Source organism: Daucus carota, chromosome 3, assembly GCF_001625215.2.
Source record: "Daucus carota subsp. sativus chromosome 3, DH1 v3.0, whole genome shotgun sequence".
Lineage (NCBI taxonomy): Eukaryota > Viridiplantae > Streptophyta > Magnoliopsida > Apiales > Apiaceae > Daucus > Daucus carota.
Window position 1 is genome coordinate 8,373,403 of NC_030383.2, and position 13,158 is coordinate 8,386,560.

The following is a 13,158-nucleotide window of genomic DNA, read 5'->3' on the forward strand; positions in this document are numbered from 1 at the left end:
ACATTTTCTCGGATTCACCTCTGTTTTTAACCATCAACATATACTAGTAAGCAACAATATACTACTGTACTAGTACATTGCTAATTTCGAGCAACAGACTGAAACAGTTGTGCAATGCATCTTTCATTAGATCATCAAGTAAAAAATCAAACACTAAAAAACAATGATTCTGGAAAAAAAGAAAAGAAAACCAACTGAAAAATTACACGCACAAAGGTTATAATTTAACAGTAAGTTGAAAACCTATCATTTTTCCTGTTCCTCTTGTTTCTTGCCAAGCAGCTCCAAAATTTCTACTCCCATGGACGCTGGGAGCTATATATATATATATATATGAGGTTGGAGACTAACACAACCCTTGAGTAGTATATCTGAACCAAAGCTTCATTCCATCAGTAACCACACATTTGACAATGGCGATCGTCCGACCAAAGCTCAATGGATAGGGAACCAATGTTGTGGCCACTTGGGATATGTTCGTTTAAACAAATTCATACACACTGTATCACTCTGCTGCAGGACCCCATTCAATAGACACTTCATTGCTCCTATAATAGAGAAAGTGTGAAACTTGCTCAAATGTCTTTAGTATAACAAGGAAAATACAAATTACCATAATACTTCTTAGCCACACTTGCAAGATTACATAATATAAAAACTGGCATTCTAGACATTAATAGAACACAGTTTATAGCTGATATTACTAAAAAAGATATAACAACTCTTCATTCTTAGAACTTGCGGGTTCTGAAAGACATACCATGTGTACCAACAGGCTCCTTAATACGACCCCGGTGACCACATTTAGTCCACACTTCCACAGGCTGTACAACAACAATATCCATTATAAGTTGACAATCATGATTCATGACAAAAGTGATATGTGGCAAGATATATTAAAATTATCAATAACTTATCTCAACATTCTAAAAGACTTACCTTAAACCATCTAACATCCTCAGGATTGTGAAACATGTATCTAACTGAGGCTTTCTTTTTAGAAACCCGTTGCGGATAGCTGCGTCAATTATTACAATCATTAGTTTACTTAAAAGAGAAAACTGAAGCCAGCAAGGGAATAGTATTTTAACAATAAAATAAGGAGTTGGACAATATATTTGGGCTATTAAACATCGGTCCTGCATCAGAAATGAAGCTTCTTTCGACAAGTAGTTCTAGAATCAAATGCAAAAAATCCTTCTATAATAGACGTCACTCGAAGTTGAGGATCACTGGGAAACTTTTCAAAATAAAAATAAAAATACAGAAGCTTGACCAGGTGTGAATAAATAAACATGATCCACATGATGATTTCATTTCTAAAACACATTGAGGTGTTGCTGAAGAAAATGTTAATAATAAGACAAAGTGCAAACTTTTAATAAACTATGCAAACACTAATATAGTATCTAAAAACTCTACCGAGAAACAGGCAACCAGGTAACTGGTCATCTTGATTAAAACTCCGAAACAATCACAAATTAAGAAAGAGAAAAAATATAAAAAATCTTTCTAAACAAAAAAGGTCACTAAGCCAAATCAGCCCGACAACTTTCATATATTAGACTAAAAGAGGAAATTTGGCAGTAGAAATGTCACCATTCCCACAGGAGAATGTGTTCCTATGTGAAAGGATTTAGAACCCAAAAACTTGCATAAACTAAATCAAAACATCAACCACGTCTCAGGGGCCGGGTTACGAGTAGATAACACGCTTACCCTGTTAGAATAATCTTCTTGAGAATGATCCGATCTGGGTCAATACTTCGCAATGAACCAACAGCAGCCACAGCAGGAGCAGCCACGTCTCCACCTTTAAGGACCACTAGAGGAAGAGGAGGAAAAGAAATTGGAGCATATATCGAAGCTATGGAAAACCGCCCTGCATGAAGAAATCTTTCCATCTTGCTCTTGTCCGAATTAATACTGTCGGAAGAAAAGATGGGCCTGCAAAATTATAGATGATTTGATAACTAGACATTAATAGCTAGCTAAGAACCTCGTATGATTAGATACCAAAAAACTGGAGTATATCTAGTATGTTGTCACTACAGTTGCATATGTGTTCAGAACGCAATGGGTTCACAGCACAATGATCATATCAAACCACTTTATATATTATAATCCTACCTGGTGACAAACTGGCGAAAACCAACATGAAATATTAGTTCTTCTTTGGCCTTGATTGGGGCACTGTAAGTCTCATGCTTCTTTATGCTGTACAAAAAAGAACAATCCAAATTTGTGAACAGAAACAAAAAAGGTAAAACTCGAAAGTAAAAAGACATGAAGACACCATTGACAATGTACCTGAAATGAAGAACAGAAATTTTGGACTCATGTTGCAGAAGGCCACATGCTATTACAGGGGAGACCTTAGAACGGTCACACAATTTGGAAGCAACGCTGAATGGAACTTCTTTAATGTGCAATCTGACATAAGAGCTTGCAGGTATACATTCATCCTTGTCACCGTCTTCTTTCTCCAGAGCTTTAGCAAGGACGTGTTTTTGAGTTCTTGTAAAATTATCAAATGTGAAAATCCTAGCATATTCTGGTGGTAAAGATTCCTGAAATTTAAGTCAGAAAATTACATATTGCCAAGTTGATAGACAACACAAATATTTTTATTGGCAATACAGTACCTTTGGATCCCATGAGGAGGTCCTGAAAGACTTCAGACCCCTGTACTTGGCAAATCGCTTTCGAGCAGGAACATCTAAGGGGGTATCCACTTCATCCGGATATTCTAATACATTACAGACAGTGATAAGTAAACAGTAGATACAACAATCATTTCAGCTACAGACTAACAAAAGAAACAGCTCAACCTAGATCATTACACTTGAACGCTGCAGGCACCAAGCCTAGGGTTGACTAAATTTTTAGATTTGTTTTTTTGCTTTGGTGTATACCAGTTACATCATACATTCATACTAAACTTCCAACTAAGCTATACTATCTCATCTATGCAAAAACATATACAATAAAAGTTTCATGAATATGTACAGTACTCCAATCTTGAAACTATATAAGAGTACTACTTGGAGAAGGAAAACTTGTATTCCAAAAGCTTCATATCACATCATTCTTAAAGTTTAATATTTCACTGATTGCTTCTTAAAGGTCAATATAGGACCACTTTTGGGGGAGGAGGGGCCGAGACAGTATTAAATATCTTCCTTTTAGCTTTTTACAAGATCGCATACAGAAAATGCCATGATCATGCCGAGATAGTACTTAAAAAATTTTCATGTCAACAAATACAATCATCTGAATAACAAACTTACGGAATGTGCATACTCAACTCAAAGATGTGATGCATGTTATCTTTTCAACTATTCCTTAGATCTAAAGTTGCTCAACTCCGACAGAGTTCTGATTCAATGAACTTAATAATGATTCCACATACGCCAGATTCTAAAATCAGGGAAGAAAAAGTACCTTCGTCTTCAGCATGAGCTTCCTTAATTCTACGAATCTCTTCCTCTATTTGCTCCTTTGTCATTTCACCTTCCTGAAAAAAGTGCAACAACATAGCTTCTATAATTTGAAAATTAAAGGGATACACAGTGAAGAAACTGTCAATTTAAATCCAACAATAGAAAAGAAACACACATCCAAGCATAATGATACAGGAGATGGAGAAAACTCCTTTGTTCACTTTATTCACACTGATGGGCAATGCATAAATAGTAAGGATTGTATTTCATATATTTGTCCGGAATGCTAAAAACAAATGTGTGCAAGTATGCATCCAGACATGCGATGTAAGAATATATCTAAAATTTTATTCAGAAACAACTACTCCCTCCATACCAATAGATTATATACGTTTACTATTTGCACGCATTTCGAGGCTCCTATAAAATATAACATCAAACTTTTATTCAGAAAAAAAAATAAAAAAAATATTATGGAACTATACTTTAAAGGAGTCTTAAAAAGCGTGCCAAAAAGTAATGTATACAATTCAATGGGACAGAGGAGTATGAAGTTAATGCTGAAAACAAATATGTGCAAGTATGAATGCAAGCTAATGAAGGTTAGAACATATCTAAAATTTTAATAAAAAACAAAAAATGAAGTTAAACTTGGGTTGAAGCCAGGTAACTGTGGTGGACCCACATAACTACAAAAGAGGTTATAGGTAAGTTTGACGTCTAAAATTCACATAACTTCTTATTAACAAAAAGGAAAACTTGGAAATGCATGCAACATCTTCGAATAAATATATTGCCCAGTAGTGTGATTCCCTGGCATAAAATTTGTTGGAGATGTTGTGGGAGGGGTTATACTAAGCAATGTCATAGAGGTTTATGGGAACCCCCGATTCCGCCCCAACCCCAACCCCCCTCTAGCTTGCCTGGATTATTGAAGACTCACCATCATTACAGAATCAACTTCTGATTCTTGATCAGATTCTCTGTCATTGAGTGAAACAAAAGTCTTGTTGTCATCATCATCAAAAGTTTCAAGCATATCTTGGCCATGAATACTCTTATTTCCTTCATCGAGCACCATATCATCATCTGCGTCAACATCGCTGTTTGAATTATCGACATCTGAATTGTCTACATCTGAGTCATCGATGATCCATGCAGCCTGCAAATTCAAAATTTGTAGTATGGTACAACAAAATCTGATCAGTAGCTATCATCAAGATTATCAACAATTCAACAAAAACAACGAACATATATTTAATTGTACCCGTAGAAACAATAATTCACCTGATATTCAGAAGTTCCTCGAGGAAGAGTTCTTTTCTTCAACTTCCTCTCCATGTGAATTTTATCAGCTTCAGCCATTTCTGCCTCTGTTGGCCATGTCTAAAAAGAGAGTACAATAGCATATCAGAGAATTGCTAGGGAGCATAGGACATATTTGACCAAACAAGAACTTAAGATCTACTATTAACTACTTATTTAGAGACAAAACTTCTGTCGAAGAATAAAATTGTCAAAAAAATCAAGTGGTAACAAATAATTATAAACTAATAAACCTACATATTAATAACCTGAAAACTACAACAGTAAACAAAAGCATCTCACAAACCAAGATGACTAGTTTAAGAATATGTTTTATTTCCACTTCAAACTTTAGATGAAGTGCCACTTGATAAGATCCACACCTGTTCTCCTGCCAGTGGGTCAGGGAGATTTTCAACCAGTAAAGGCTCTTGTTTCATAGGATCAGGGACCAAGGAGCTAATAACCTGCAAGAGTTACGAACAAAGAATTACAAGTAAAACAAAACACTGGACTCGAAAGTCACAAAGGTCAGGTATCCTGCAGTTAGAGAAAAGTAATGATGTTTGATAAGCAGCCCATGCAAAAATCATTAAGTGTCTGCCAGCATTGAGAGTTAGCCTCAAGCTGGTTACAAACTTACAATCAACTCACGCCTAAATTTTTAGAGTCCACCAATTTTGTGGCAAACAAGCCTTTTTAGATACTGGATAATTAAATATCAGTAAGGAGGCCAAGCATGATGTTCGCAAAATGTACATCTGTGGGTAGAGTATAAAATAACCCAGTTCTACAAGTTACAGAGACTAAATACTGTCCTTTTCAAAGTTCCCTACTTCCCTGGTGGCCAACTTATGACTGAAAATTATATTGGAGACACTGGAAGCAACAAGAAACATGCCTGAACACTATGCAATTCATAAGAATCCATAATATCTGCCTCTTTTCTCAAATTTAGAGGACATGGATCCTGAAGAAAGTCAACTTTGCACAACTGATAATCCCCGGCACCTGATATATGAACCTGCCAAGGAGCATATTCAAGTTCAGTATAAGCTAAATCATTCGCCGCACTATCACAAAGACTGCATAAATTACCAGCTGATTAACAGAGAGACTACGGGCACGCAGATAACCAGTCAGGAGAAGAGTGCATTTCTCGGCATCAGAATCCGTAGCTATGCAATCAACCTATAGATGGTGAAGTAAAAGTATATATGAATTAAGTTGCAAAATATCCAAGTATGAGATTAGCAAGAAGGCACTGATGAGACAATGAGATAATTTCATAGGATTATATAAGCTAATCTCTCCGTCTCAATTGGTTCTTAACATTGTTGTTGGGCACGGAGTTTTAAGAAAATAAAGAAGAGATGAAATAGTAGGTGTAAGATGGTGGACCTATTAAATTGGTGAAGGAAAATATGCTATTTTAGCAAATGTTTAGAAATGATTGGAACATCCAAAATAAAATGTTGAGAAATGAATTAGACGAAGGGAGTACATAGCACACTCAAAACAGTATATAAAAGAAACATAATAAGCAACTCTCTAAGGTAAAACCTCCATGAACTAATACATGGTATTTTGGTTATCCAGAATATCATTTTTCTACATCCCAGATTTGGGACGGTTTTAAATATTGGAGAATATATGACAAGATAACTTAATTATGAAGTACCCTATGTAGATATGAAGTCCTGGCAATTTACAAATAATTATCCATAATATGGATGTATGTGAATACTGGGGACAATGAAATATTATTATGTTGTTGTCTCGTTTCAAATTACAAATTTAAGCGTATCATTATATCAAATATATTTTATAAATATATATTGAGTGTCTAAAGCAACAAACTCATTGATGTAACAATATTTAGAAATCAAAAACCATGGCAGGGTGGGGTAGTTTAAGGTAGTACTATAACAACTGGCACAAAAGAAAACTTACATTATTACTTTATTTTATGTGATAATGATCCATAAGAGACACCCATACAGTTCTTTTTTCAATTTCAATTACCCAGATTAAAGAAAATATAGAATACGGACAGACTAAGGGCACTACCAGTAGAGTTAGATCAAAATTTCTTCAAAGGAACAAGACTATTATCATGTTATAAATATTACCACCAAGAATAACTACAGAACATAGAGGAATAGAATATACTATAACTCGCCAGTTTGAAAAAGGCAGAAATACCAAATAATCAGTAGAAAAGGTTCACGCGTAACTATTAAAGTTACAACACCAACAAAATTTCAAATTTCTAATATGAACAGAAATATATTTGCAAATAACAGGTAATCTAAGAGCATATTAAGAGTTGACATAACTATGAAATGGAAGAACTTCCAAGTGTTTGAAATTTTTTTTAAAAACTTCTGTGACTGTATTGTTAAATTCCCGCTAATCATTAAGTCTGTCTTTATATTTTTCTTGATGTTCAAATTGCCACATACACATCAAGTAATCCATGAAAGCTACATAGACTTGACGAGCCCTATCTAGCATATACAGTTGCAAAATAATGTGAGGTGGAACAAGACTGACAACAAAAATGTGTACGCAACTTGTGAGAGGAGAATATATGGCTTTTGCCACCAGAAAAACATATTTATAATTTAAATGCAACAGAAAAGTAGTAAGAGTGTCCATATCAAGTTTTCAACATCTAGTAATGATTGGGGGTGGGGGGTGGGGGGGGTGGGGGGGCAGATCCAGTAGACTACAGAGTAAAAACTTTTGGAAAATAAAACAGTACCTTTTGTGCCATAAGATACGGACGCTGGTTGCGCCAGTGAGGAGGTGATAGTCTTTGTTCCTTAAATAGCCACATGAACTACAAATGACACAAGTAAAGAGTGTGAACAAGATAATAAGTGTGAGCCTATATGTAACACCTGGAATAAGTTCAAACCATAGCGTACATAATAGATACCATATTTCTGGTAAAAGACTCTGGGTGCATGGATACAACTTGCCAAATTCATTTTACTCTTTATCACATTTGAGTGCATTAATAAGCTAATATTTGCAATCTGGAACATAGTCAGGATTCAGGAAGCATTTCTTACTCCCATTTAAATTAACACCAGGAAGCCACTTTGGCAGATCTTTAAAATATTATAATTGATTAGCTTTAGATGTGTGCTTCAATATGCAAAGACCGATCACTTCATCCCAAATAGGCCTACTAACCTTGTGCAAATCATCCTTTGTATCTGCCGGATAAAACTTGCAATCCTCGGGAAACTCAGAAGCAAGGGTAGAAGCACATATTTTCTTTAGTTCATTTCTTTTTTTGAGCTCAGTAGGTAGACCCTGGAAGCAAACAAGCCATATAGTCAACTTGTGAAATATTATAATTATCGCTAGACTATGCATTGCTATCCATTTTATTGGCATCTATAGGGAACTTACCCGAATCAAAACAACAGTGCTTGGGAGACCCAGGGCTCTAAACACAGAGAGGCATTGGGCTCCAAATGAATCAATGTAATAACTAGAACTTTCTACTTCAGGGGAAGAGTGCGCAGAAGCCACAAAGGCAATCAGATCAGCTACCTACCATTTGCCGACATCACAATAAATACATTTATTAAAAGGTAAATCAAAAGATAAAATGCAAACACTCAAGCCTGAACTAAATGAACATGCAGCTGAGCATGGGACTAAAGGTGAAATCAGTAGAACTCACCTTGGCCATTTCCATGCATGCTAATAAATCGCCATGAGGTGCTCTCAATACCTGGTAAAGTTCAATTTAGTCAGTTTTAAATTGCTCTTATTTATATTACGATGTGCAATTGTGATGCCAGTTAATAATAGACTAAAGGACCCCACTTAATAATAGACTGAAGGCCCCCACGCATCGAAGAAAAATATCAAATATCACTGAATGGAAGATAATAAAAGCCTGGATTAATCTGGTATTCTGGATACTTAGGAGAGTATCAAACACATAATTGACTAAATTGTAATTTGTATCATTAAAAAATATGCTCGCAAACGATAAGACAACTAGTCCCAGCCCCTAGACTTCAAATACTTCACATTTTAATAAAGCTGTTGGTACATCAGCTACTGTGTCTAACAAACTTCAAAGAGAAATAAACCAAACACTTTTCAAACAAAATCAATGCTTCTTGGAATACAAAGAAAAATTGTGCCATTTGAAACAATTACATGAAGGTAGAGCCTACCGTTGTTCTCAACTTGTACTCGGAAGAGGAAACTGTCAAGTCTGTTCCGGTTTTACCATTCGATAGCAAATGCACAAAATCCTCGGCAAGTGAGTCGAGATTTGCTGAAGCTGAAAGACCGAACAGAACCTGTGACAAAGCGAAGCTTCATTCTGTTACACCCATGGGGTTAGACAAAAGTGTCAAGTTATAAACTTTCCCACGCTAAAGCCAAAGTAAATATAAAATTCTCGGAGGTTCCAAAGGAAATAGTAGTCTGTCTTCTTACTCGACAAGTTTTAGTTATATGGACATCCCACAAATATTGGAGATGTTCCATAAATGCATATTATAGATATTGAGTAATACTAATCAGTAATATATAATAAACTTATTGATTGTGTAGGAATGTTTCTGTAATTTACATGCCTCTTGATTTGGTATGCGATAGTGGTAGCGACAAAATTTGCAGATATATTTACAAGGTATATATAAATGTACATGAGCATGTATATACATCTACAAGTCAACATTTATCAATATAAGTCTGTATGAATGTATACTATATATGTCCTCACAAGTGAACGTATGCATATTGGACAAAATGTAGTACTAAGATCGATCACTCCCCAGGAAGTTCCTTGGTTTCACTGCTTTTAATACACATTCTAACACAATTCAATACAATAATTACATTCTGACACAATTCGATACAATGAATGCCAAACTTGAACTTCCATATGCATATCTACAAAACACAATAGAAGTGCACAAAATCATGGAGAAAACAATACTCACAACAACACGAGGAGGACTAGTGGAACCACTACCAGCACGCTTCTCCTTCAACACAGCAGCGCGTTTCTGCTCCCTCACCTACACAAACATCGAAATCAGAATTTCAATCACACAATTAACAAAAAACATAAACAAAACAAATTTCGAAAAACGAAACAGCAGTAACAAAATTTAGTTACCATTTTGTTACGCTGAAGTCTAGCAGCCCTGGCTCCTTTATTGACATTCCGGTCGGGCTTGGAAATCTTCTTATCTGTAAGAAAATTAAAATTAAAATTATGAGTGAGGAGAAGTTTAACAAAGTAAAAACAGAATGGGGTTGAGGAGATGGAGACCTTTGAGAGAAGTTCTGTGAACATTGCGAGTGGCTTTGGAAGCGAAACGAGTCTTGTGTGGCTTGTTAAGTTGAGCTCGAGAACCCCCCGCCATTGTTAAGTCGCCAGTGGATGAATGATGGGAAACCCTAATTCAGCTGCTTGTCGAAATTGCGCGGCGGCGTTTATGTAACGAGTCCTATAATAAATTCATTTTCTTTACGGCCCTGAGCACTTTTAAACTAAAATAAAATATGATACATAACTACATAAGAATTATAGAAAAGAAAATACACCTTTGACTAAAATAAAAAATATAAAAAATACATCTTAAATTAGAATAATTAAACGATGTCATGAATAGAAATTACACGGAACAAGTAAGATATTCACAACTCCAATTACCCGTTGACGAGTTATTGCTATCATGAATAATATTTTTATTATTGATAATAACGTGAAAAAATATTATTGTTACTATTTTTAAAAATAGCAAATAGATATAAAAATTATTTTCGGAATGCATTATGAGTTTAGTAAATCATCCTCAATATTAATATTTTATTTTATAACATCTCTAAGCATTGGTTAAAATGATATAAAATGTTTATTGATTCGGTTGAAAAATCATTTCAGTTCTTCACTAACCTGGGTTCATACATGTAATATTGAATATCTAAAATACAAAATTAATTATCGAGGATCCTCGGTATCTGTTCACCTAAAAATTCAAAAATGCAAATAAATCATTTGAAAAGATTAAACCAGAGCATACTAATAGTATTCAGAGTTTTATGAGTTTTGATTATTTTATTCAAGAATCCACATGAAATCTAGAAGAATGTTTTTGATTCAGAAGTGATCTTGAATTTATATTTCAGTTGTATTAGTCTATAAACAAAGTCCAGAAGCCGGTGATGAAATTTCTCTTTTGAAATTTTGCTTTAATTTGAAAATCTCCTTGTACTTGTCATAATTCATTAAAAATACTTATAAAAGAGATATAATCATACCTGATTAGAATGAATTAGAGAGAGAGATGGAGAAAAAAAATCACACAAAAGAATAGGACAATTCATGGCACGAGATTGTTAGTGTTTTGATAAGGAGTATTACATGCAGTTTGAAGTTTATTAGTTCAATTGAGTTTGAAGTTTATTAGTTCAATTGATTTTCATGTTTAATATGTGTTATTGTTTGACCAACTCCAATAATTGGTTGAGTTAATCATAATACCGTGAGAATTTTAGTCGGTTCAAATAAATTTGAATGGCACGTAATTTAATTCATTAATATTAATTACATTCTAAAAGTTAAATTAGACATATACATATCTTAATTTAATTTAATTTTAGAATCTATATCAAAGAAATTTCGAAAAAATTTATAACTTTTTAATTTTGGGTAAGTGGACTTTAATTTGTTAGAACATTACACCGCTTTATCACAGACATGAATATATTAGACAGAAATAATTACTCAGACTTAACTCTTTTTTTTTTTCTGAAAAAAGGAAATTAATTCAATAATAAAAAGCCATACGGCATCTACAAGAACAATCGAGTCGAACAAACATAAAACAGATCATATCGCTAATTAATCTAGTCTTTACAAAGACACAATCAAGCGATTTGTTGAAATTGATATATACACATATAGCCTTCATCAAAACCCGTTTGAGCTATCGATCGTAACTGCAATCCCATATAAATCTTTACCACTGAATCAACCTCTTAAAAATCTGGCAGATCTAACGTCCTGGACATTGAATCACACCAAAACACACCAAAAAACATACCAAGCTCTCACAAGGAGAGAATAAACAAAACCCAAAAAAAATTGGGAACAAAAATCACCCAAAAAAGATTTTATCAAACAAAGATACAATCTTGAAAGATAGAAATCCTCACCTGGGGAGGGGTATTATTGAAAAATAAGAACAAAACAAAGAAAATAACTGATTTGGGGTTTTCCACCGGTGAAAACCGATGGAAGCTCCTCACGACGGCTAGGGAAAAGAAAGAAGCTTGAGAGGTTTTTTTTTTTAAGGTTTTGAGGAGAGGCTCGCCAACAAATAGTTTTACTTAGACTTAACTTTAGCATCTAAAATCTATCCAAATCTCTTTGCTAGTCTAATATAAGTTAGTTGATGTAGTAATTGATTGATTAATTTAATTATTAAAAACAAAATCAGTTTTTGTGTTTTATAACCAAATTATTTGATATTAATTTGCAATTTATACAAATAACAAATATATTTGTAATTTAACGGGTGTGTTTTATGTGTGCTTTTAACAAATGTATTATAATTGATATGAAAATTTATTTAGCAAAAATATAAAATCAAGAAAAAATAATCACAAACTGGTCTTTAAAAGTTTGAATCCTGAGAAATGACTTACGGTACCCAAGAGTAACATTAACATACATGATAACTGGAATCATAGTATTAAAGGGGGTTTTTTATCGAGTATTAAAGGGTCATTTAAATTTGATTTTATTGCGATGATATTTCAAGTAGTACCAACACTATTATAAGAAATATATCACGCATATCAAATCTTGTCTTAGTCTACGTGATAAATAAATAATTAATTCTAATTAGATGAATCATGTGCAGGAGGTCTTATTATTATTTATTATTATTATTATTATTATTATTATTATTATTATTATTATTATTAATTTGAGTGAAGCTAATCAAATATAATATTAACATGGTGGAACCAATCAAACATTGACAACTAAAATTCTGAGGAAAAAAAATTGAGAAATTCTTACATATTTGGAACATTAATTTAAGGTTACGGACTTAGAGTTTCTCCAACCATATAAAAGCCTTAGCTAAAAGTTTAGGTGGCTTACCAAAATTAAAATTACTAGCTTATAGCCCGTGCAAGGCACGGGAGCTTTTTAATTATTTATAAATTTTTTAAATATATTTTAAATGGTGTGAAAAAATTTAATTTATAAATAATAAATTAAAATTTTCAATAAAATAAAATTCAAAATTATGATTTGTTTGTAAGTTAGAACTTTGGTAAATACATCATCCCAGCCATTAATGGTTTCAAATAAATTATTTTAATCAAGCAATTCCTTTTCTCGTAT

At 33.6% G+C, this 13,158-nt stretch overlaps 1 protein-coding gene across 1 annotated transcript; it reads right to left on the minus strand.

The window, feature by feature from the left end:
• Positions 1 to 107: 107 nt before the first annotated feature.
• Positions 108 to 10,275, minus strand: LOC108212178 (uncharacterized). Its single transcript, XM_064090677.1, has 21 exons — positions 10,069 to 10,275; positions 9,913 to 9,986; positions 9,734 to 9,811; positions 8,957 to 9,085; positions 8,452 to 8,502; positions 8,175 to 8,318; positions 7,953 to 8,075; positions 7,516 to 7,593; positions 5,847 to 5,939; positions 5,650 to 5,772; positions 5,132 to 5,215; positions 4,731 to 4,829; positions 4,387 to 4,605; positions 3,445 to 3,517; positions 2,646 to 2,749; positions 2,311 to 2,570; positions 2,131 to 2,217; positions 1,720 to 1,947; positions 940 to 1,018; positions 761 to 824; positions 108 to 548 (listed from the first exon to the last, which is right to left on the minus strand). The coding sequence occupies exons 1-21, from the start codon at positions 10,160 to 10,162 to the stop codon at positions 436 to 438; spliced, it is 2,397 nt and encodes a 798-aa protein (XP_063946747.1). The 5' UTR covers positions 10,163 to 10,275; the 3' UTR covers positions 108 to 435.
• Between the last annotated feature and the right edge of the window lie 2,883 nt (positions 10,276 to 13,158).

What these genes read in the sequence shown, in the direction of transcription:
- LOC108212178 (XM_064090677.1), bottom strand. Translation starts at nt 10,162, where the DNA reads ATGGCGGGGGGTTCTCGAGCTCAACTTAACAAGCCACACAAGACTCGT. An exon ending in ACCCACTGGCAGGAGAACAG is followed by an intron (nt 4,830 to 5,131) that starts GTGTGGATCTTA and finishes CTCTCTTTTTAG; the next exon opens with ACATGGCCAACAGAGGCAGA. An exon ending in TTTCGCCAGTTTGTCACCAG is followed by an intron (nt 1,948 to 2,130) that starts GTAGGATTATAA and finishes ATAATTTTGCAG; the next exon opens with GCCCATCTTTTCTTCCGACA.